The 26,177-nt window shown below is 37.1% G+C and overlaps 1 protein-coding gene across 1 annotated transcript in view; it reads right to left on the bottom strand.

Moving 5' to 3' along the window:
• Positions 1-26,177, bottom strand: part of Smc1b (structural maintenance of chromosomes 1B) — a 62,783-nt gene that overhangs the window by 18,641 nt on the left and 17,965 nt on the right. Inside the window, exons 10-18 of the mRNA XM_021183942.2 lie at positions 24,825-25,010; positions 22,543-22,722; positions 18,856-19,002; positions 9,651-9,788; positions 9,256-9,372; positions 8,394-8,500; positions 2,980-3,121; positions 1,909-2,054; positions 606-759 (exon numbers count right to left, since the gene is read on the bottom strand). Of these exons, the coding sequence (XP_021039601.1) occupies positions 606-759; positions 1,909-2,054; positions 2,980-3,121; positions 8,394-8,500; positions 9,256-9,372; positions 9,651-9,788; positions 18,856-19,002; positions 22,543-22,722; positions 24,825-25,010 (1,317 nt within the window). The remainder of the gene's footprint in view (positions 1-605; positions 760-1,908; positions 2,055-2,979; positions 3,122-8,393; positions 8,501-9,255; positions 9,373-9,650; positions 9,789-18,855; positions 19,003-22,542; positions 22,723-24,824; positions 25,011-26,177) is intronic.

Below are 26,177 nucleotides of genomic sequence, written 5' to 3'. Positions count from 1 at the left end.
CCTTGCAAGTGTTAAACATTTTGTTGAGAGTAAGGCTGTGCACAGGAGATACTGCACTGGAGTTTCAGAATTCACACTCCTATTAAGCCTCATGTAAGATAGGCAGCTCCAAGGGCTAAGGTACCAACATCAGGTAAGCTTTGTTAACCTCAGAAGATGAGGTTCTGGTAAAGTAATTTCTCTAGAGGACAGCAGACCCTGTTAAGTGAGAGCTTGATATCACTTCAGAAGGTTACAACATAAAAAAAGTCCAAGATCCTGAGATTGGCTCTCCCTAGAGTTTTCATATATATGTATCCTTGAGATATGGTCCCACTATATAGCCTAGATTGTTTTGAACTCTTGACCCTCCTCTCAGCCTTCCAATCACTCAAGTGCTAGGTCTTTACAAGCTTACACCATTGTGACCAATTTAGAAACCCTAATTTTCTTTTTAGGTAATGATTAAATATTAATTGAGCATAACATTTTAATATCTGTCTTGAAATACCTAGCAACAAAATATTTTTTCTTTCCTAGAAGGAGTTAAAGAACCTGTAGCATAAGCAGTTGAAGACATCAGCTAAGTCTGCATAGCTGCACATATTATGTTATTGGCTAGATACCTCCATTTCAATGATGTCCTCCAATGACCCCAGCACAAGACTTATGTCAATGTCTTGAACTTTGCAATCTAGCAGCAAGTTATGTTTCTCTAGCAGTTTCTGTTCCAAAGAACCCTGAATGATTACAACTTCCTTCTGTAATTTTCCAACTTCCCTGTAAATGCAGATATGAAAAGTGACTTTACTCATTATGTAATACCAAAGAACATGTTTCATTATAAACTTACATGAAAAAGTTACTTTCCTATGAGAGTTCCAAGTGCCAGTCCCTGATTTATACATTACCATTCCTGAGAAAGACCATCAATGTATACATTTGATCCAAGGGAACAGCTTTCCTAGATATTTCTTTAATCAGAGTTAGCAAAGAAACAGCTTTCCTTCAATTATTTGAATTATTTTTTGAGACAAGGTTTTGCTATATAGCCCTAGTTAACATCAAACTTTGGATTCTCCTGCTTCCACCTTTTAATTGCTGGGATTACAGGTGTGTCATCATATCTAACCCCAAACACTTTATTTTTAAATGCAATTTTCAACATGCATTTCCTCTTTAGATAGGCTGTACACTTTAGAAGCTTAAACTAGGAGAATGTCTCTTAGCAGACCAATACCAGGTCAACTACTGCATCTCTGATAACCTGGTTTCCATCATGCATGGAATGCCTTATCTGAAAGTGGGGTATGAGGGTTAACACTAAGCCAACAAAGACCTTTAAATGGGATCAGAAAGAGGACAAAAAGAGAAAAGTAAAAATGAAGGTGGTTGGAAGAAGATGGATGGTTTTCAGGAATGTAAAGAAAAGCAGAAATGATTTTGTTTAAAATAAATACAAGAGACTGAATCTCAAAGCACTGGAGATCTCTAGATAGTAAGGAAAATTACGATATGCTAAGGTTCAACCAAAGAAGTGTTCATAATCCTGTTAATCACAGGAAAGCAGATGTCATTTGAACACAAATCAGCAGATTCAAGGCGTTGTCACCATCATGATGGCACATAAACTCGTCACAAACCAGATAATGCTTCAACTTTAAACATAGACAAGAAGGAATCACTGGATGACAGAAAAATACCAGGATCAAAAGATTTAGGGTAAAGGAATACAAGTGGGTTCATGTTTCATCCACCAAAAAGAACTTCAAAGTAATCAACGAATGCCCTGTCCTAATCGTTCCCATATTAGAACATCTGGAAGACCAAGAGCAACAAAGTATAAACATTTGAAGTTTAGATAATATCAAACTGAAAGTATAAGTTTAAAGTTATTAGCCAGATCTTTCAAACTAAATTATTAATTACCTATCAACAGCCAAAACCTTCTTGCGTTCCTCTTCAATTTGAATGTGAATTTTTTCAATGTTGGAACTCTGTGTGGCAAGCACTTCCTTAATTTGTTCTTGCTTCACCATGAGTTCCTCAACAATTTTCAGACATTCTTCTTCGGTCTGAACAGAGAGAATTTATGTGTTTATATATAACACACACACATAATTACATATTATATACAATATATATGTACATATATATTATGTATACAAAACATTTTATATCAATACAAACAAGTTTTACCATTATCCGTAAGAACACCTACTCATCCTAAGAGAAACCCCCTTATCTCATGTGCTACTAAACTCTGTCAGGTTGTGATCCTCTTTCATCCTATAGATTTTGGAAGCTGGAAGCCATCTCCTGCTTTTGTCATTCATTTTGAATCTACTCTTCAACCTTGCTACGTGATTTGTGTTCCATTTGCCCAGTGGAAGTGCTCATGAGGCTGTAAAACATTAGCCTGCCTTAACAGTTTTCATCACTTCCTCCTTCACACGGTGCTGGCTATCTATACTGTCTCCTCTTCTGGCTTTCCTTCTAAAATTTCTGAGTTTTCTATAATCCCAACTGGTTCTCCCCTGGACCATAGTCTCAGCTCCTGTCATATGGCTTTAAATTACCCTACAAACCAGGAACTCTTGCCATATACAGAACATGCCGTTAAATCTAGCTCTCAGAAGGCTGGGACAGAATTTTGAGTTTGAGACCAGCCTGGCTACATAGTGAAACTGCCTCTGAAAACAGAGCAAGCCTGAATTCAACCAGTAATTTTGAAGTTTGTGGTTCCAGTCCAGAATTCTCCCATCATTTACATGCTTGAGTCATCTCTCTTTCTCTGGCTTCTCGCACTTCCCCCTCCTCCATCTCCTTCCCCACTTAACACCCAACAACTCATTAGTTCTGTTAGTTTTACTTTAATATTTCTGAAATATGTAGCTCTGATCACAATAAGGCACCATTGGGTGCTAAAAAACATTGCTATTTAATGAAAGAAGCCATAATTTCAACGAACTGGCACTTCAGCTACTGATAATAAATTACCTTCTTTAGGTTATCAATATCTTCTTTGCCCTTCTGGATTGTGGTTTTTAATGTGTCGATATTATTCAGTTTCTTCTTAAGCTGATTTCGACTATATTCAAGCTGAATATTAAGCCGAGTTTTTTGTTTTTCAAACTCTAATCTAGTATAATAAAATCAAGCATTGTAAGTGGTAAGAAGAATGCATTGGCCCTTTTAACTTTTTCAGATTAAAACATGTATGTGTATTTGTGGATTTATGTGTACCACATTTATGCAGATATCTATTAAGGCTAGAGGGCATCAGATCCCTTAAAACTGGAGTTACAGGTGCTTGTGAGCTGCCCTATATGGGTGCTGGGAAACAAATCTGGATGCTCTCCAAGAGCAGTAAGTGTTCTCTGAGCCACTTCTCCAGCCCCTTTTAATTTTTTATAGGAGGTTCAAAACATATAACTATAATGAAGCTATAATGAATCCTATGCAACTTAGTCAATAATCAATTCATGTTGACTCTTGTTGACCTACAATACCATTCACAGTTTCTGGATTATTTGAAGCAAATACCAGATACTAGGTAATTTCGTCAGTAATGTTCTATGAAAGTCACTGTTAATTCATACTCAAACTACTATGCCCTCAAAATATCAAAATATCCTTAATATAATCACTGCCATTGCCAACATTTCAATGCTTCATTAAAGACCTGGATGTTTGCAGATTTTCTCCTTTTTTTCTTTCCTTTTGTTTTTGTTTTGAGGCAGGGGTTCTCAGTGTATGTCTTGGAACTAGCTCAGTATACCAGGCAAGTCTAGAACTCACAGAAATCCATATATATATTGTGATAGGGTTTCTCTGTGTAACAGTCCTGGCTGTTTTGGAACTAGCTCTATAGACCAGGCTGGCCTCTAACTCACAGAGATTTACCTGTCTCTGCCTCCCAAGTGCTGGGATTAAAGGCATGCACCACCACCACCTAGCAGTTGACAGTTTCTTAAATCTTTTATAATATATACATTATCTACTCATTTCTTTAAGTTAAAATTGATATGCCTTTTCTCATTTGGTTAGATTTTGTGAAATAGCTAGTGTAAATAGCTATTCATTCATAAACTTCAAAATTGAGAAATTAACAAATTTTTGACACTTTCTTATTCTGATATCTCCACAAACTCGTGTCAATTGAATGTCAGTTGGGTATGTTGGTGTATGTCTCAACACTTTGGATGTGGAGGCAGGAGAATCATAAGTTTGAGGCCATCTTCCGTTACATATTGAGTAGTCCAATATTTGATATGTAAATGGATTACATACTATAATCTTCAATCTTTTAAGAGATACACAAAAAAGGTAAATCAGTAGAAGACAATAATAGAAATTAATAACATGGAAAAAACAAATCACAGGAGAAATTCATGTCTTAGACGGGATCTCTAACACTGAGATACCTTTAGTATTGTAAGAAGAAAAAAGAGAAATGACAAATCACCAATATCATGAATAAAAGTACACAGTAAAGATGCTACAGACTTTAAAAAGTATATTTTAAATAACTTCATAACAATAGACTTGACAACTCATAAAATACACAAAGTTCATGAAAGACACAAACTTCTAAAGCTCACCCAAAAAGTATATGTACTCTAGACAAAATGATGAATAACCCTGTATAAAGACATTGGCAGTAAAAACATTTCCACAAAATGGTGGGTAGCCAAGTGGGAAGAAATTATCAATCCTATATGTACAGTTCCTGCAAGAGGAAGAGAAGAGACCACACTGCTCAGGTTTAACATTACCCTGATACCAAACACCACAATGATATTAAACAAAACAGCTACAGATCATTACACTTTAAAAAAGACACAAGAGCCGGGCGTGGTGGTGCACGCCTTTAATCCCGACACTTGGGAGGCAGAGGAAGGAGGATTTCTGAGTTCAGGCCAGCCTGGTCTACAAAGTGAGTTCCAGGACAGCTAGGGCTACACAGAGAAACCCTGTCTCGAAAAACAAAAAACAAAGCAAAACAAAACAAAACAAAAGACAAAGAATTCCAAACAATATTTTAGCAAATCCAAAAATATTTGGAAAGGATAGTTAATACATGATAACTAGGTATTCAAGGTCATTGGACATTTGAAAAGCAATATAATTTATTATTGAAACTTCTTAGCATATTATCTTTAAAAACTCTAATTGTATAAGGATCTAAATAGTTACCAGAGAAAATATTTTAAAAACTTAACTCAGTATAGTGGGAATCTCCATGAAGAATTCTTCAAGTGGACAAAAGTATTTTAAAGCTTATATATCTTACTGTAGAAGTCTGAATGCTTTGCCCTTAAGACGTAGTATGTCTGTTCTTACCACTTTCATTCCACATTATGTAGTTCAAATATAGAAACCCTAAGGAATCTATCAAACAGCTAAAAGAACTAATGAATTTAGCCAAGTTTCAGAATAAAAGATATGCTTAAGAAAAACATTTTTTTTGTTTTTTTGTTTTTGTTTTGTTTTGTTTTTTTTCAAGACAGGGTTTCTCTGTGTAGCCCTGGCTGTCCTGGAACTCACTTTGTAGACCAGGTTGGCCTCGAACTCGGAAATCCTCTTGCCTCTGCCTCCCAAGTACTGGGATTAAAGGCTTGCGCCACCACCGTCCAGCAGGAAAACTAATTTTAATTCATTAAAAAATTTTATACTTTATGTGTGCGTGTGGTCAAAGGACAACTCCGTGGAAACTACTCTCTCCTTGAACCTTTGTCTGGGATCTGGGGATTGAGCTCAGGTCACAAAGCTGCATGGCAAGTAGTTTTCCCACAGAATCATCTTGCTGGTATTACTTTTATTTCAATATGTTACCGACATACAATTTTAAACTGAAATCTGGAAACAATTCAATTTTCTAAGAAACCTGAGATATGAAATGCTTAGGAACACAAGTCAAAAAATAAGCACAAGACTAAATTTAACATTGAAAACGGAATACCATTAATAAGTGAAATTAAAAATGACCTAAAATATACAACATGTTTGTGGATCAATGTTTAGTGGTCAATTATTTCCAAGGTGATCTCTAAATTCAATATGATCCAAGTAGAAATCTTACAAGTTCTTTTTAAGAATAGCAATTGAAAACTGATTCTAAAATCTATGGTGAAATGTAGAGGACTGAGAACAGGAAGAAAGGTCACAATCCTTCTCCACTGTACTCTCAGCCCTGAGGAAGGGTGCCGAGCACATGAAAAGCATACAGGAAATACAAGTTGAATGAATGAACAGAATATGGAAGAATTATAGTGATATAGAAAGATTGTTGTTAATGCTTTTGATTTTGGAGAAAAACTTTTTTCTTTTTGTGGGGACAGTAAGGGGAGAAAAGGTCTCTCTTATGTAGTCCTGGCTGTCATGGAGCTTGCTACAAAGATCAGGCTGACCTGGAACTCATAGAGATCTATCTGCCTCTGACTCCTAAGTGCTGGTATTAAAGACACATGCCACTGTGCCTAGCAAGATTTTTCTCAAAGGCATGTATTACTTTTATATTTTAGCATATTTAAATAGATGATAGAGGCATATGGCACAAATTTCAAAAGATGTTAGATTAATAAAAAGAAAAATGTCTCTTTTTCATTTTGGCCTCCCCAAAGGCAGTCCTGACCATTTCTAAACACATGTATGTACATTCCCTCCAGGGGATCATTTGTTTCCAGATTTTCTTCATGCTTTTTGACATATAGTTTAAGTTTTTCCTACATATTTGTATTTTATTTATTTTTTTGTGGTGGTTTTTTGTTTGTTCTGAGACATAGTTTCTCTATGTAGTCCTGGCTGTCCTGGAACTCATTCTGCAGACTAGGCTGGCCTCAAACTCACAGAGATTCACTGGCCTCTGCCTCCTGGAATTAAAGATGTGCACCACCACTGCCTGGCTTTTTAAAAAAATTTTTGTTTATGTGTCCTTTGTCTGTATGTGCATGCCACATGCATGTAGATGCTCACAGGGGTCAAAAAAAGGGTGCTGCATGCCCTGGAGCTAAAGTTGTAAGCCCTCCAACATCAGTGCTAAAAACTAAGCACTGGCCCTCAGCAGGAGTCACCAGTACAGTGCCTTTAAACTTTGAGTGATTTCTCTAGCTCCAAGCAATTATTTTTAAAATTTCCTTGTGGTATATCCTACTACTTTTATGTTTTTGTTTTTGTTTTTGGAGACAGGGTTTCTCTGTATAGCCCTGGCTGTCCTGGAACTCAGAAATCTGCCTGCCTCTGCCTCCCCAGTGCTGGGATTAAAGGCAAGTGCCACCACGCCTGAATATGTTGGATTTTTACATTAAGGCTTTGAATATAACTTGAATTTTAATAAGTTTAAGGAATGAAAAAGGAATTGATTTTTAAAATCACATCTATCTCAAAGTGATTTATTAAGAAAATTCAACTTTTGTCCATTCACGTTAAATATCAAATCTTTTTGTACTTATGAGCTGGTTCTCAAGGTATATAATGTTTTAAAATTTGGGAACTGGGGGTTGGAGAGAGATGGGTTTAGTGGTTAAGAGCTCTTGCTGCTCTTTTAGAAGAGGGTCAAAGCTGGTCATGGTGGTACATGCCTTTAATCCTAGCATTTGGGAGGCAGAGGCAGGGGGAATCTCTGCATTTGAGGCCAGTCTGGTCTACAGAGTGAGTTCCAGGACAGTGTGAGCTGCACAGAGAAATCCTGTCTCAAACAAACAAACACCTCCACCCACCCACCCCCACAAAAAAGAAAAGAAAAAGAAAAAAGAAGAGGGCTGTTTGGTTCCCCAGCACACACAGGATGGCTTCTAACTGCCTTTGACTCCAGCTCCAGGGAGATTGACACTCTTTTCTGTTCTCTATATAAAGTCTCACAAATGTGCATGTAACTTACATGCAGACATCCACATATATACTTCAATCTCTAAAATGAAATAAAATATAATATTGGAGTTCTATTTCCACTCCTCATTACTTTCCTTCACATTTTCCTTGTTTACTTCATATGTGATTTAAAAAATTTTTTTATTAGGTATTTTCCTCATTTACTCATATGTGATTTTTAGAATTAGTCTATTTAAAAAAATCATGTCCATATAGGTGGTATTTAAACTGTAGACTAACTTTGGGAGAAATCAACTTCTTTATAAAAAGAACTAGTATGGTTTTCCTTTTTGTTCTAGTTTCTGTTAGATTTCTTTTTAAGAAACTGAGTTTTACTAGCTCCTTTGCCCTCTGTGGTATTGAATATCAAACTAAGGCAGGGCCTATGTATGCAAGGCAAGTCTGATCAACTACTGTGATATCAGCCTAGCATTACTATTTTTTGTGGAAATAGTCTAACTCAAGCATGATTCCTTTAAATTAGGTGATATTTTTCTTTACATGTATACCAATACTGCTTACCAATTTTTAAAACAAAATACCTTTTTTGATCATTTTCTTGCTGCTGTTTAATATGTTTATTCTCAAATTCACGGATATTTTTCACACCAATTTCTTCACAGAAGTCTTGGAATATGTCATCTTCTACCTTTTAAATCATTTTAAAACAACTGACTTAATAACCACATTTAAAAAATAAAGAAGCAGTGTTTAAATATAACTTTTTGCTCTTAGATTTTCATGAGTTAGGCCAAAAGGTAATTAGTGCATTCAGCCCAGTGCTTTCTCTTTCTTTATCTGCATAAACTATGTTCATCTGTTTTCAAACTTATTATTCAGAAAACTACATGAAAAAGCTCATGAATTGGCTTTATTAGATGATATTATGCACTATCTGATATAAAGAGAAAGATATTCTATTTGCTTTATCCATGCCAAAATATAATATTCTTATATTTTAAAAAACCTATCTGTTGTAAACATCTTGGACACTGAAAACAACTCGAGGCTAGAGCACAGTATCAGTAATAATTTCCAAAAAATTTAGCATAACCTCAATCCAACAAAATATCTAGCCTCAAACACAGTAATATTTTAATAGTAAGTCATGTTAAAAACTTGTGGATTTTAATTAAACATGAATGTCATATGACTGATACAGCAGTAAACTACCATTACTCCTACTGGATAATCAAAATCACAGGAAACTACATACGAAGGCTCTGTGATCCTCAGTACTGGTCAGATTACACTTTATATTATGTTCTGTTCTAGGCATGAACAAGTAGCAGTATCCAAAGGATGGTTTCCTGATCTAGTCTTGACTCCATAGTCATATGTACACAGCCAAAAACCAGAATTGCATTCTATATGCCATTTAATAACAACTACAGTATTTATTACCTCATCTATCTTATCTTGAAATTCTTCAATTTTTTGTTCCTGTTTGTTGATTCCTTCACTCAACATAGTACACTGAGAATCAATATTCAGTAATTCACTTTGTAGCTGAGATTGTTCCTATAAGAAAAAAAATTCTGCTTAGTAACACAACTATTTTATTTTTAAATAGTAAGGCTAAAAACATGTTACATGTCTTTTACAGTAAATGAAGAATCTTTAGTACAATGGACTCTGGCATAGCCAAATAACATGATTAAATACTATAAAATTATTAAGGATTACAATATAGCCATAGGACAAAGAAACTATAATAATGTAATGTTAATGTCATAAATTCTTAAAATTCTATGTTCTGATATAAATTTCCATCAAACTTTTTGGCAAATTTACATTACCCGGTAAAATGTAGCAAGGTGCTTCTTTTTAATCATCTCTAGTTCATTTTGTGAATATTTGAGTCGTGTATTGGTTCCTTGTACTAAAGTCTGTATTTGCTTCAGATCTGTTTCCTTGCGGAGCGTCTTCATTAACTCCTAAACAGAGAAATATGAAAACACTTTACAGTGGGAGAACACTTTTACTCTTCAGTGCTTTCATAATAAAGACTTACTGATTTTACATATAATCATTCAACATTTTCCAAAGAGAGATAGGGTATGGGTAATGTTGAGATGTCTCAGTGACTAAGGGCACTGACTGCTTTTGCAGATAACATGAGTTCAATTCCCAGCACCCAATGGTATCTCACAATCATCTATAACTCCAACTCCAAGGAATCCAATGCCCCCTTCTGGCCTCTGCAGGCAGACACCTTAGATGGTATACAGACATATGTGCAGGCAAAACACACATACACATAAAAAGAAGTAGGGGTGCTGAAGAGAGCACTTGGGAGCTATAAGCACTGGATGCTCCTACAGAGGACCCTGGTGCTCAATTCCCATAGGGTAGCATAAAACTGTGACTTCAGCCCCAAAGACTCTGATGCCCTCTTCTGGCCTCCATGGAAACAGCATTTATGTGGTGAATAAACACAGTCAGGCAAAAACACTCATATGATATATATGTATATATAGTAAAGCTATGTATACATACTCAAAAGTATATATACTCCTTGGGAGGCAGAGGCAGGCAGATTTCTGAGTTCGAGGCCAGCCTGGTCTACAAAGTGAGTTCCAGAACAGTCAGGGCTACACAGAGAAACCCTGTCTCGAAAAAACAAAACAAAACAAAACAACAAAAAAAGTGTATATTCTCATATGATATATATGTATACATAGTAAAACTTCTAAATGGATATTATTAAAAGTATATATATATATGTGTATATATATATGTGTATATATATATATATAATATGAGTATTCCATACACACACACACACACACATATATATCATAAAAATAAAATTTTAAATCTAGAAAAATACTGAATTTGTAAATTACATTTGTCATCTGGAGTAAGACGCATACAAATTCTTCAAAAAACTAATAAACTTTCCAACAGAAAATACAGGCATGAAAAGTGAAAAAATAAGGGCTATCTAACTCAGTGCACATCACCAGTTTCTTTGGGGTCATCTGACAAGATGTTGTAGAGAGCATCTTCTTTGAGCTTGCCTTCTTCATTCCCTTCTGCCTTCACTTACCTTATATGCAACCACAAGTAAATGAAACACTCTGTATTTTTACTGTGAGTCCTTAAACTATATAAACATATATATGTCCCCATACCTATTGGTTTCTGAGAATTTGTTTTGGAAAGTTGAAATCATATACCCTCTACCTTCACTATACCCTAGAATCCTGGAGAAGTAGGCTCTAATGCCAGTAAAGGAATGGACTTGCTAGTGAGAGTGAGAGCAAGTGGACAGAGTGAAGCTTTCTTTTTTTTTTTTTTTAATGTATCTTTTTATAAAGATACAAAGGCTTCCAACAGATGTGGCCCAGATTAGAAATGGGTCTTCCACGCTCTAAAATCCAGATTAGAAGTGGATCTTCCCACTTCAAATTGAGTAAAAATCCATCATATGTGTACTCTCCCTTTTTAGGTTTTAATTAATTCCAGATGTAGACAAGTTGACAATCAAGAATAGCCACTACAGGTCCATTCTTTGTCAACTTCATACATCATATCTTCTTATGTCATGATTAATTCCCAAATGAAAACAATAACCAGGTCAAAGTTATATAACATCATATAACTATCCCACTTACAACTGCAAACACATAAGTTTAGAATATGTAGCAATGTCCTTTGAGGAACATTCTTCTAGTGTCTTAAATTTGAATATGATAACCATAAATCTTCTCTTAATTAATAATACTTTACATGATAAAGAAATTGAGAAAAACACATTCTTAACAGAATATGACAGAAATATTCATGTCAATTATAAACCTTGTTTCTGCAACTGATCACATGGTCTTAGCTGGTATTTGTAACTACCTTCCTCTACTACCCTTCTGTATTTCTTGCACTATCAGCATGCACTTCAGCAGGTGCTGCTGGCTCTTTTCTTGGAGGTAAGACCTATATCTTTATTCCTGATGGATCTTGTGCCCTTTGTCATCCTTCCTGGATTAAGTTGTTGCAGTTCCCCATTGACATTAATCAGAGGACATGGTAGCATCAATAGCCACCCTAAAGGATCTCCTACATTCCAGACATGATTATTTTAACTCCATTGTGGAGAAACAACCTAATTTCTCCATGATAATCTGGATCAATCACCCCTCCTAACCCGGATATTCATTTCTTAGGTTGTTGGCTTAAGGGCATCAAAAGCTCAAAGTGGCTGGGGGTAGGAGGGAATCTGAGCTTCTAGTTCAATAAAATATTTGTTGTGGCTCTTTGCAGGAATACTCCACCACTCTGGAATCAAAACTTCTAGCCAACAGAACTTGGGATTGTGAAACAGAAAGCAAACATCTTCCTAGTGGGTCACTGGGGGTGATAATGAGTGGAACCATTCCCCCTTTCACTCCTTGGTTCCTGGACCTGTAGATCCTAGCTATGGGAGAAAACTTATCATATACAGGAGACTGATCCAAAGCATATGCTGCCCCTGGAAAATCCTGCCCCAGCTCTCCAGGCTGATGCCAAATAATTGGCACTGTAACTGTGTCTTCAAAAGGCCATTCCATCTTTCCATCAGGTCAGATGCTTCACGATGGTGGGGAACATGGTAAAACAAGGATTCCATGATCATGGGCCCATTGTTGCAGTTCTCTGGCTAAGAAATGAGTTCCTTGGCCAGAAGCAATAATATGTGGAATACCATGTCAGTGTAAGGTATTATGTAAATCCACAAATGGTGGTTTTAACAGATGCAGTATATGCAGGAAAGGCAAATCCATAGCCACAATAGATATCTACCAGTAAGAACAGTGTTGCCTTTTCTACAGAGAAAGTGGTCCAATGTAATAAACCTGTTACCAGGTCACTGGCTGGTTACCCTGAGGAATGGTGACATATCTGGCACTCAGCAGCAGCTGGAGCCAAGTCAGTCTTGGTGAAAGAAAGTCTATGTTGTCGTACCTATGCATAACTCCCATTTCTGCCATCATGGTCACTTTGTTCATGGGCCCACTGGGCAATGACATGAATGGCTGGGGGAAAAGACTGACTGTCCACAGAATGGGTCATCCTATCTACTTGATTATTGAACTCTTCAGCTGAAGTCCCTTTGTGATGAGCACTTACATGACACATAAGTATCTTCATATCCTTCACTCATTTGAAAAGATCTAGCCGCATACTTCTTCCCCAGATGTCTTTCTCAACTATTTTCCAATCATGGCCTTCCCAAGTCCCTGACAATCCAGTCAACCAATCCATTGACTACAGTCCATGAAATCAGTGAACAATCACACATCTGGCCATTTTTCCTTCCAAATAAAATGCACGGTCATGTGTACTGCCTAAGCACACTGTGAAGATTTCTCTTCAATGGTGTCTTTTAGGGTTGTCCAAGGAAGGGGTTGTTGTCATGCTGCAGCTGTCCACTTCTGAGCAGAACCATCAGCAAACTATGCCCTAGTCTTCTCTTTCTCAGTCAACCAGTAAGGGCATACCCTACGAGGCATAGGTGCATGCTTGGTAGCAGACAGCATTTTAATGGGAGTAGAAACCATAGGCATTTTGGCAACTTCTTCTTTTTTTTTTTTCTCGAGACAGGGTTTCTCTGTATAGCCCTGGCTGTCCTGGAACTGACTTTGTAGACCAGGCTGGCCTCGAACTCAGAAATCCACCTGCCTCTGCCTCCCGAGTGCTGGGATTAAAGGCGTGCGCCACCACGCCCAGCTGCAACTTCTTTTTTTAATACTGTTTTAAGAATTATTTATTTTATGTATATATGTGTTTAAGAGTACACTGTAGCTGTCTTCAGACACACCAGAAAGGGCATCAGACCCCATTATGGATGGTTGTGACCCAGTATGTGGTTGCTGGGAATTGAACTCAGGAACTCTGGAAGTGCAGGCAGTGCTTTTATCTGCTGAGCCATCTCTCCAACCCCTAGGCAACTTCTTTTTGTATCTTACTTGTGCCTTCAGAACCTGCTCAGACCCAATCATGTATATACAACTTGCATTTGGTAATGAATTGCTTCTATGTGGTTCTACTTTTTGAACTGGCAGATCAGATAACACCTAGTTCATGATCAGCAGCTCAGGTTGCATGGTAACTTGGTGGTCTATTATCAAATACTCAGCTTCCAGTAGAGTAAGACCTGTCTTTCAAAGGTAGAATAGTTGTCTGAAGATGATGGTAGAGCGCCTTGCTCCAAAATTTCCAAAGTCTCTTCTGAAATTCATCCTATAGGTTGCCAAAGGTTCCAAATGATATGATTTGTCACTGATACTTTAAGTACCACTGGGTCTATTGGATCATATGGTCCAAATTATAGAGCAGCTTGGACCTGTTAAAGAGCCCTCTCCTATTTCAGGCCCTCCACCAAGCTAGCAGCTTTCTGGTCACTTGGTATATGGGCTGGAATAACACACTTAAGTGAAGAATATGCTGTCTCCAGAATCCAAATAGGCCTACTAAACACTGCTTCTTTCTTGGGTGGGAGGGGCCAGGTGCAATAACTTGTTCTTCACCTTAAAAGGAATATCTCTGCATATCTCACACTTCTAGACTCCTAAGAATTTCACTGAGGTAGAAGGCCCTTGAATTTTGGTTAGATTTATTTCCCATCCTCTGATGTATACACGTGGTTGCTACCTTCTGCTTACTTTGTCCAATTAGTATAATGTCATCAATATAATCATCAATGTGATACGATGACATAATTATATTGATGTAATTTACATTGATATAAGAGACAGTCTATCAAGAGCTCTTTAAGCTAAGTTATGGCACAGGGCTGGCCAATTATATATCCCGAGGTAAAATCTGGTCTTGCCAACTGAAAGCAAATTGCTTCTGGTGGTTCTTATGGACAGGTACCAAGAAAAAGGCACATTTCAATAGCTACATTCCATGTACCAGGAGATGTGTTAATCTGCTCAAGTAAGGATACCATCTCTGATACAACATCTGTAATAGAAGTCGGTACTTGACTGAGTGATTAAGTTTTTGCTAGTCAACTGTCATTCTCCATGATCTATTGTCTTCTATAGTGGCCAGACAGAGTTAAATGGAGATGTGGTGGGACTATCACCCCTCAATCTTTCAAGTCTTTAATGATAAAACACTAATTTATGTAGTTTCTGCAAGGATGTGATCCTGTTTTTGATTCCCTGTCACCTCGGCAGTAACAACTCTAAAGGTTTCCATTTAAACTTTCCAACCATAATAGCCTTCACTCCACAGGTCAGAGAACCAATGTGACATTTCTGCCAACTTCCCAGTGTACTGATTCTAATTATATATCCTAGGAGTAGGGATATAACCACAGGATGAGTTTGGGGACCCACTGAACCTCCGGTGAGTCAGACTTAAGCCAAAACTCTATTAATTACCTGATCTCCATAATTACCTACGTTAACTGGAGGGCTATGTTTCTTGGGATCTCCTAGAATCAGCATCACTTCAGAACCAGTACTCAACGGGCCTTAGAAAGTCTGGTCATTTTTCTCCCCAGTTAAAAAAAAAAAACTGTTTGAGCTTCCATATTAAACCTAGAATCTCAGTAAGTCCATATCAATACACTTAGCCTGATCCAGTTTTGTGTTCCTTTGACCATTATTCCATATTCTTAAAACCCATTCCACATATTCCCCAGACCTCTGCTTGACTGAATTAGCAAATTCATTAAGCTCTTTATTAGTGTACTGCACCTCTTCATGAACTATGCTTTCTACTTCCCCTCTAGAACCCTGTTTTGCCTTAAGTCTGGTTATAAGTCTAGAGGCAACTATTGATGGGCTCCAAAGGATATCAGTGTTGTCGAAGATAGAAAAGTCAACATTTCAGGCTGGAGAGATGGTTCAGCGGTTAAGAGCACTGGCTGCTCTTCTGAAGGTCCTGAGTTCAAATCCCAGCAACCACATGGTGGCTCACAACCATCCGAAAAGAAATCTGATGTCCTCTTCTTGTGCGTCTGAAGACAGCTACAGTGCACTTAGATATAATAATAAATAAATCTTTAAGAAAAAGAAAAGGGGGCTGGAGAGATGGCTCAGTGGTTAAGAGCACTGACTTCTCTTCGAAAGATCCTGAGTTCAAATCCCAGCAACCACATGGTGGCTCACAACCATCTGTCATGAGATCTGACACCCTCTTCTGGAGTGACAGCTACAGTGTACTTACACATAATAAATAAATAACTCTTTTGAAAAGGCAAAATTTCAAAGAGTGGCAGTATATCTTCTTCAGAAGTTAGATCAAAGTTCTCAGCTTCCATTCCAAGTTACAGGATCCCATTCTTTTACCATTAATGCTCTTACTTTAATTGCCAACACCCTCTGAGGCTGGGAATTGAATTTTTGCTGTAATCCAACTAACCTTGAGAGATTCTCTTTCAGGAAACATTTAGAGATCTGTAGACTGTTAATACATATCTGGACCCAGTCAATTTTATCACTAAACCCATTGTTATCTTTTACCATATTCTGAGATGCGAGAGGTTTGCTAATTTTTTCTCAGAGTTCATAAGTGTATTTGTCAATTTACCCAGAGATATTAGGAGCAACAGACCACCATCATAATTTTTCTTATTTTTCCATAAACTGTCAAAAGTTTACAAAGTCACCAAATTTGTTGTAACTCAATATTGGTTTATCAGGGTAGTCAAATGCATTTTTCTCCTTAAGTTTGTAAAATCGTTCACACTACCAGCTTTCAGAACTCTCCAAGCACCCAGAGGCTTCAGTAACTATAGGTACTAAGAAATTAGAAAGCTTATTCCAGATATTTAATATAGTAATCATTCTTATAGTTCTGCTGTCTAGAACCAGTTCTGGTACCAAAATCTGTATTAGTTAGGGTTCTCTACAGCAAGAGAACTTATAGAATGACTATCTATCTAAGGGATTTATTATAATGACTTACAGGCTGTGGTCTAGCTAATCCAACAATGGCTGCTTATGAATGAAAGTCCAAGAATCTAGTAGTTCTACAGTCCATGAGGCTGGATGTCTCAGCTGGTCTTCAGTATACAGAATCCCAAAGGCGTAGACTTAATGCCAGTGAAAGAATAGACCTGATAGCAAGGTGACAGTAAACTAGAAAAGTCTAGAAAAGATTGAAGCTTCCTTCTTCCATGCCCTTGTATAGGCTTCCAGCAGATGTGGTTCAGATTAGAGGAGGGTCTTTCCCGCATCAGACATCTGGGTTAAGAGTAAATCTTCCTACTTCAAATTAGAAAAAACTCCCTCACCAGTGCGCCCTCCATTTTTGGGTTTTAATTAATTCCAGATGTAATCAAGTTGATGACCAAGAATAGCCATCACACATCTCTTCAGCCCTAAACCAATTACTCTTTTACTTGGTATTTCAATTAGACCTAGGTATAAATTTTATAAAATACCTTTTTTATACAAAAGCATATAACTTTTCAATTACATCTTGGATTACATCATCAAGTGTGTCCTAATTAGGGTTTCTACTGCTGTGATAAAACACCATGACAACCAGGTGGTGGTGATACATGTTTTTCTTTAATCCCAGCACTCAGGAGGCAGAGACAGGTGGATCTCTGAGTTCCAGGACAGCCAGGCCTACAGAGAGCGACAGTCTCAAACAAAACAAACAGAACAAAACACCTTACCAGGACCAAAAGTAACTTGAGGAGTGAATGATTTATTTCATTTTACACTTGTAGGTAATACTCCACCATTGAGGGGTCAGGGCAGGAACTCAAGGAGGGCAGGAATCTGGAGGCAGGAACTGATGCAGAACCCATGGAAGAGTGCAGTTTACTGGCTTGCAGAGCCTGCTTGTGTATAGTACCCAATAACCCCAGCTCTGGGGTGGCACTGCTCATAATGAACTGAGCTTTCTCACATCAACCACCAAGTAAGAAAAATACACCACATACCAATATGGTAAGAAAATTTTCTTAATTGAGTTTTCCTCTTCCAAAAACAACTCTGGCTTACATCAGTTTGATATAAAACCAATCAGCAAAGTATAATATCAAAAATTACATGTGTTTTTAGAACAAATTTTATATGGCCATATATATTCTCTTATTATATTGATGAAGATTCTATATTGACATTTTATTTAGAAATTATACCCTTGGAGCTAGAGAAACTGCCTAGAGATTAAGAGCACTGGTTGCCATTGCAGAGGACCTGCATTCCATTCCCAGCACCCACATGGTGGCTTACAACCTTCTGTAAATCCAGTTCCTGGAAGAGAATCCGATGTCCTCTTCTAACCTCTTTTGGTACTCCTTATATGTATACACGCACGAACACACACAAATAAAATAAATCTTTTAATAAAATCTTTTTTTGAGACAATCTTAATATGTAGCTCTGTCTGTCCTAGAGCTCACTATGTAGATCAAGTTAGCCTAGAACTCACAGAAATTTACCTGCTCTATTTGTTTTTGCCTCCAGAGTGCTGAGATTAAAGGTGTGTGCCACCACACATGGCTAAATCTTTTTTTTTTTTAATGTGAAGAAATTCTGTAGCACATGTAAGAATAAGTTATTATACAAATAACTTAAAATAGGCAACAATACCTAGTACAAAAATTTGTATAGGAAGCTGGATGTGGTAGTACACACCTATAATCCCAGCACTTGGGAGGCAGAGGCAGGTGAGGCCAGATTTGTCTACACAGTGAGTTCCAGGATAGCCAGAATCAGCACTTGGCTCAAAAAAAAAAAAAAAAAAAAAGAAAAAAGAAAAAGAAAAAGGAAAAGGTACAGTAAACAAGCAATTCATAGAACTTACCTTAATAAGAAAAATACTTAGCCGGGCGTGGTGGCGCACGCCTTTAATCCCAGCACTCGGGAGGCAGAGGCAGGCAGATTTCTGAGTTCGAGGCCAGCCTGGTCTACAAAGTGAGCTCCAGGACAGCCAGAGCTATAAAGAGAAACCCTGTCTCGAAAAACCAAAAAAAAAAAAAAAGAAAAATACTTAGTTTTTGCATAATTGTTTTCCATAATATTTTATAATTTTATGATGAGGACTTACCTTTAGCTCTTGGACTAGTTGGCTTCTTTTGTCTCTTAGACTGTGTAACTCTTTCTCATCCCAGCACAGAGCTTTGTGCTTTAAGTCACTTGACCCTCCAGAGATCACTCCAGATTTCAAAAACAGCGTTCCATCAAGTGCTACTGCCTGCATCATAAAAACATTTTACTTTAGAGAAATGTATTTTAGGGTACTTTTTCCAGCTGAGATTTTGTAGATGCAAAAAAACACTTCCTTAACTTTACTAATAAAATACTGATTTTTAAAGGAATACAAACCACAAATATAAAACCCATCTTATTAAGACTAGGCAACAAATTAAAAGCCACCATAGAGGTTTAAATAAGCTGTATATTCGCTCCAAACATATATAATGCTGAGAAGCAAAACCCATATTTAATATTAAATCATTTGTATTGTATAATCCTTTGTTTTGAAGATTCTGACATATAAACAGCATATTATGAAAATGAATTAAAAACTTTAGGATACCCCCAAACAATTGTATTCTCCAAAATAAATACAGAATGAAATTTAGAGTCAAGGTATAAAATTACCCAGAGTTTACAGTGCTCTAAGTGAGTGCTTTAATGGAATAAATTAATCAATTTTCAACATTTTATAAATGTTTCTACTTAATTAGAATGAGAAATGTTCCTGGCCCTAGCCTCGCTGCTTGCTTGCTTGCTTTCTTTTTTTCTTTTTTTAAAGATTTATTTATTATTATACATAAGCTCACTGTAGCTGACTTCAGACACTCCAGAAGAGGGCGTCAGGTCTCATTATGGGTGGTTGTGAGCACCATGTAGTTGCTGGGATTTGAACTCAGAACCTTCGGAAGAGCAGTCAGTGCCCTTACTCACTGAGCCATCTTACCAGCCCCCCAGCTGCTTTCTTAAGAGATAATAAAAACTTAAGTATAGATTGTTAGATATTTTTGTAAGAAATATTTGCATGTATAAAATTATGCTTTCAGGCATCATACCACACATTAGTATACATTTGTCAGGGTGGGTGTAAGCAAAACAACTTAAAGCCTCAGTCAAGCACACTAGGCAAGCACTCTACTCTCTCAGCCTTACATAGTGTTCTTTTGCTGATACCTTTTTTCCTTAGATTTTAAAGATTTAAACATTTGTGTATGTTTTGACTGTATGTATGCTATGTACATTTCTGGTGCCTGTAGAGGCTAAAAGATGGCATCAGATCCTCTATAATTATGAATATAGGAGTTGTAGATGGTTGTGAGTGACTATGTGCATGCTGAGCATGGAACCCAGGTCTTCTGGAAGGCAACAAGTGCTCTAAATTGCTGAGCAATCTCTCTAGCCCTGTGAGAAGCTATGTTTTTTGTTGTGTTTTTGAGACAGAATCTTATGTAGTTCAAACTAGCCTAAAACACACTAGATAGCCAAGGATGACCTTGAACTCCTGACCCTCTTGCCTCTACCTCCCAAATCCTGAGCTTACAGGCGTGCGCTGCCCATGCCTAGAAGATTTGCTAATTTTACATTATACTGTTTGTAGGTATTGTATGTAATTTATATGTGCTATATATTTAAATAAACCAGACTATTTTGTAATGTCACTTGAAATGTAAAGTTTTAAAATACAGAAGTCTATAGGAAATCAAATTGAAGATGAAAGAATGTGGTATCTATCCAAACATTTTACTAAGCCTAAAACATAGAAGGTTCTTTTTCACATTTCTGAAATACTGTTGATATGCAAATAAACCCGATTAAAATTCTAAAATTCTAAGAACATATTACAATGAGATAAAGCATGTTGTGAACAAGAAATAAATTATAAATATGAGTTAAAATAAGGGACAAATCACCTTATCTTCAAACAGCTTTTTAAAACTGAACAATCTTTAAAAATCTATTTTAAGGTGCTGGAGAGATGGTCCAATGGTTAAGAGCACTGGCTGGTTCCAGAAGACCTAAGTTAGATTCCCAGGATCCACATGGAAGCTTACAATATAACTCCAGTTCCAAGAAAGCTGATAACCTTTTCCGGCCTCCATGGATACTGGGCACACATATCATGCAGAGGCAAAACACCCATATACATAAAATTAAAGTCTATTTTATAAATACATAGCATCAATCATTTTAGAAAAATGCTAAATATAAGAATGGAAATTCTTAGAAGAAAAGCTTATTCTGTATTGACTTTTTTATACTAGATATTCTAGATAACTGTTAATTGTTCATGAAGCAGCTACCACTTGCTAAGGATTATTTCCTAAGCATTCTGGCAGCATTATGCTTGTCACTTAATGTAAGCTTCATAATTTTATGAGAGTTAATTATCCCCTCAGTTTTAGATAAGAAAAATTAAGAGGTTAGGAACTTACCTAAAGTCCCATAACTACTTACTATATAGCATCACTAGTCTTATTTTATGGCTTAGGCACTTAAGCATTGATATACTTTATAAAATAAAAATAAATAATTAATGAACAATAATTTAGCATTGCTCAACTAAATATAAATTTTCCATGTAAGAAAAATATATATTTGTGGGTGTGCATGCATGTATGGGGATATATATGTACATGTGCATGGTGTAGAGGCCGGACCAGGATATGAGGTCTCTATGTCTATTGCTCTCTGTCTTACTATTTTGAGACAGTTTCTCACTAAACTAGAAGCTTGTTATTTAAATTAACCAGCTAGATCTTGGGATCCAAATGTCTCTACCCTCTAACACTAGAGTTACAAGTATATTGAGTCATGCTTCGCTTATGTGGGTGCTATGGATTTGAAAACAGGTCTGCATGCTTGTAGAGGAAGCATTCTTAGCCATTAAGTCATCTCCTCTATCCCTAAAATATTTATTTTTAAAAGAAAAATCACTCCCTTGAAATATTAGTATTCAGTAACATTTCAACTATTCTATTTTAAATAGAATTATGTTAAGCATTGTGGGGCAATGGGCTATGTACAGACAGCCTGGTCTCCAGTCAAGCTGAGGTCCTGAACCTCAGTGAGAACTGATGGGTGGGAAAGCGTGCACAGTACTCCCGCATCCGCCCACCCAGAGCACCGTAATTCTTGCGGACCCACTCCCCTCTTTCCCACACACCCACAGCCCCGAAAATCATCAACATTCAAAGTATTCCCATTAAGTTATATAAGAACAAAAAATGTAAAGTAAGCAACAACAAAATCCTTCCAGCTATTTAAAGGTAAAACAATGCAGGGAAAATACAGGAATCAACAAGGACATTTATTCCACACAAAGGGAAAAACTCAAATGCCTTAGAATTTGTGATATAGAGAATGTTACAGAAGTTAATTTTATAAAACTCAACTGAAGAGCTGAGGATTTAGCTTAGTTGGTAGAGTGCTTGCCTAAATATACGATGCCCTGCATTCAATCTTTAGTATATACAAAATGGGACATGATAATGCATGTCTCTGATCCCAGCACTTGGGAGGCAGAGGCAGGAAGATCATTGTTATCACAGTTATCCTCAGCTATACAACAAGCTCAAGGCCAGTCTGGGCTACATGAGACCCCATCTCAAAACAAAAATCATCAAATGAAAGCATCGTAGGCTTTCGTATGCTGGTTTTCCTTATTAAAAAGAACACACGAGTAAAAGGGAGAGGGTAGAGACCAAACAAATGAATGAACAAACTTCAACTTAGTTGAAAGAGTGATCAAGTTTCTCACCTTCCGTCTTTCAGGTCCACCGAATGCAATATGTCTTGCTTCTTCCACCGTCTCACAGACAAGGCCATTTCCACAAACAAACTGAATCACTTTCTTCAGCTGAGGAAACTGGGTCTTTATAACATCGATCATCATCTTACAGCCTTTAATTTCCCTTAGTCGTTCATTGATTGGTTTGATCTGAAGGGTTAAAAGGAAAATTGGTATATTAACTACACTAAAATAAAAACCAAATCTTATTATATTCTTTCCACAGTAAAGCCAAGGATTAACAAAATGCTCTTCTATGCAATGCACTTTCAGTTAAAACATGAGAAACTGTTTCCCACATTAAGTCATGTAATATTTTTCAAAAATAGGGAAACTTCATCAAAAGCCACAAGAACTTCCAGATTCAACTGCCACTAGCTTGTTGGAACAAAACAATAAATAAGAAGTGCTTTGTGGCCGGGCAGTGGTGGCCCACGCCTTTAATCCCAGCACTTGGAAGGCAGAGGCAGGTGGATTTCTGAGTTCAAGGCCAGCCTGGTCTACAGAGTGAGTTCCAGGACAGCCAGGGCTATACAGAGAAACCCTGTCTCGAAAACAAACAAACACACAAACAAACAAACAAAAAAAGAAGTGCTTTGTATTCTATACATTGTAAAACAGAGTGGAATTCAGTAGCCACTTAGGTATGTAACCAAAAGCAGCACAGTACTACAGATCTAAAAATGAAATGAAATAAAAACCCTCTAGTCTGAAATGATCAGGACAGCCTTCAGATTATAGATGTACTTTCAGATTTCTGTCTACAAATCATAAATATATCTGCTACATTATTACTGAAAACTAGTAAATATAATCTCATTTCTGTTAAACAAAAATCCTGTGTACACTCAAAAGGTATATATGTATGCACATGGGAATGGTAGATATATACACACATATATACATACATATGTTCATATGGCCTGAATATATAGAAAAACCTCTAAAATAGTATTTAAGAACTGTGTACTAAAAGGAACTATTCCTTTTATATTTCTGTATAAGGTTATTTTTTACTTTCTTTCTTTCTTCCTTCCTTTCTTCTTTCTTTCTTTCTTTCTTTCTTTCTTTCTTTCTTTCTTTCGAGTGTGTGCATGTGTAGGTGTCCTCTAGCATGTCTCTGGAAAGTACAAAGGACAACCTGTGGGAATTGGCTCCTCTCCTTCTACCATGTGAGTAGAGGGACTAAATCTTTAACTCAAATTGTCATGCTTGGTAACAAGTACCTTTATCTACTAAGTCATGTGGTGACCCTGTATAAGGTTTTTGTTATTATTATTTTTCCTGTATAAGTACACTGTAGCTGTCTTCACACACACCAGAAGAGGGCGCTAGATCTCATTACAGATGGTTGTGAACCACCATGTGGTTGCTGAAAGGTGGCGCATGCCTTTAATCCCAGCACTCCGGAGGCAGAGGCAGGTGGATTTCTGAGTTCGAGGCCAGCCTGGTCTATAGAGTGAGTTCCAGGACAGCCAGGGCTACACAGAGAAACCCTGTCTCGAAAAAAAAAAAAAAAAAAAAAGAGAGAGAGAGAGAGATTTGAACTCAGGACCTTCAGAAGAGCAGTTAGTGCTCTTAACTGAGCCATCTCTCCAGCGCCCCCTGTAAAAGATTTTAATTAAAAAAAATTTTGTCTGTATGTATATCTGTGTACCACATGCATTAAGTGCCCACGGAGACCAGAAGAGGGAGCCAGAGACCCAAGGACTGGAATTACAGATGGTTGTTAGCTGCTATGGAGGTGTATTAAGAATCTAACCCAGGTCCTTTGTAAGAGCAGCCAGTATTTTTAACTGCTAAGCCATCATTTCAGACTCTCCTGTATCATATTTTTGTAAACTATGAGTTTGCCTTGAAAAAATTCAAATGAGTAACAAATAAAAATTATTTTTACCAGGCATAGTGGTACATGTCTTTAATCCCGGCACTCAGGAAGCAGAGGCAAGCAAATCTCTTAAGAGTTTGAAGCCAGCCTGGTCTACATAACGAGTTCTTCTCCAGGACTGAAACTAAAGACATTAAGAATTGTAGCAATACTAGACTAGGAAGAAATATCATGAGTCACAAACGATAGCAGTTGCTTGATATTACCCACCTGAAGTTCAGAAGCACCAGCCACTTGAGTGACTGACTGGCTAACTGGCATCCAAGTTACACCACTTGCACCCACCCTACCCCCATCCCACAGCTGCCAGTTTGGAGCAATAAAGGCATTAAATTTGGCAAATAATAAATATTAAAGTTCTTACATCAAGGTAATCTAGAGCAAGGAATGTCTCAGGTTCAGCTCTTTCCGCCTTCAGAAATCGAATACAATCTTTCGCTATCTTTTCTGAGGCTACAACAATGGCAACCATGTACCGGCCAAAAAGCTTAGTCACAGCCAGCTGGTATTTCTTATGAATAGGATGACACAGATCAAGCAGTCTTCCAAACTTAGGTTTCAGAACAGAGGAAGAAAACAAATGCATTAGTGAGAAACATAATTCATTGTTTTCTAATGAAAGCATGACAGAAAACTGAATATAATTTATATGTCCAATTTAATAGTCACATTCAAATTCATCTAAATTCTTATATTCAATGTGGACCTTTCATTTTTGATAATGGACAACCCCTTGACTGCTTTCCCATAGAGTGAATCAAGTGCCTTCTTTAAGCAATAGGTGACTGAATCCATATTCCTGCTCTACCCACTCTCCCTGGAGGGCGGGAAATACAAGGGCTCAGCTGGCACTTTCTAAGAATACACTGTCTGAACATCTCATTCTCTCCCTCTGTGGAGTTTTAAATTAACATTCTGTTTCACTGCGATTCTGTCCTGTGTAGAAAAACACACGTTATTTGGTGGGAGGATTCAAAATGTCCTCTCTCTCAATGAGGAATTGAGTCTTCTCTACATTGAGAGTGAGAGTGCATCAGAGGTCCCCCCCCCCCGCCTTTCCCGATTTTCTAGTTTTTATAATCAATTCCTTCCACCTTTGAAAGGAAACATGTATATAAGTGATTAAGGAATACTGGGTAAAATTTTTCAGAATTTAGTCAGTTAATCAGCTTGGCTTCTACAGAGTTCAGAACAACTAAAACTATACTTAAGTTGTTAAATCTCCCCATCCTTTTCTCTGTTTAAAAAAGAAATCTGCACAATAGCCATTTTCTGCCATTAGATATGATTGCTGAACTGCTGTTTTTTTTTTTTTTTTAAACTAGGGTTGTGTCATTTTGTTATGAATTGAGGAAGCAAGATTGGGCAACGTAGCCCTATTCCTCTACCATTATCCATGATTCAAAGTAAAGATTGAAGAAGAACATCAAAGATTTGGGGATATATAACTCAGTTGGTAGAATGTTTACCTCACATACATGAGGCTCTAGTTTCAGTCTCTCCATACCTGCCCATGCACAGTTTCTTGAATGAAAAAAAGATGTTCTATTAAGACAGTGTAAAGGAGATAAAGTAGGTGGCCATGAAAATGTAGTACCATAAGGTCAATGGCAAGTGTTTGGAACAGAGCAATGGTGAAGTGTCAAGTAATAAAAGTACGCCATAAGGAAATCACAGGGCACACTGAGGCACAAGAGAGGCCCACGATATAATTGAA

This window comes from Mus caroli, unplaced genomic scaffold (assembly GCF_978045245.1).
Source record: "Mus caroli unplaced genomic scaffold, Mus_caroli_1 scaffold_16, whole genome shotgun sequence".
NCBI lineage: Eukaryota > Metazoa > Chordata > Mammalia > Rodentia > Muridae > Mus > Mus caroli.
This window is presented reverse-complemented; position numbering and strand designations above follow the sequence as displayed.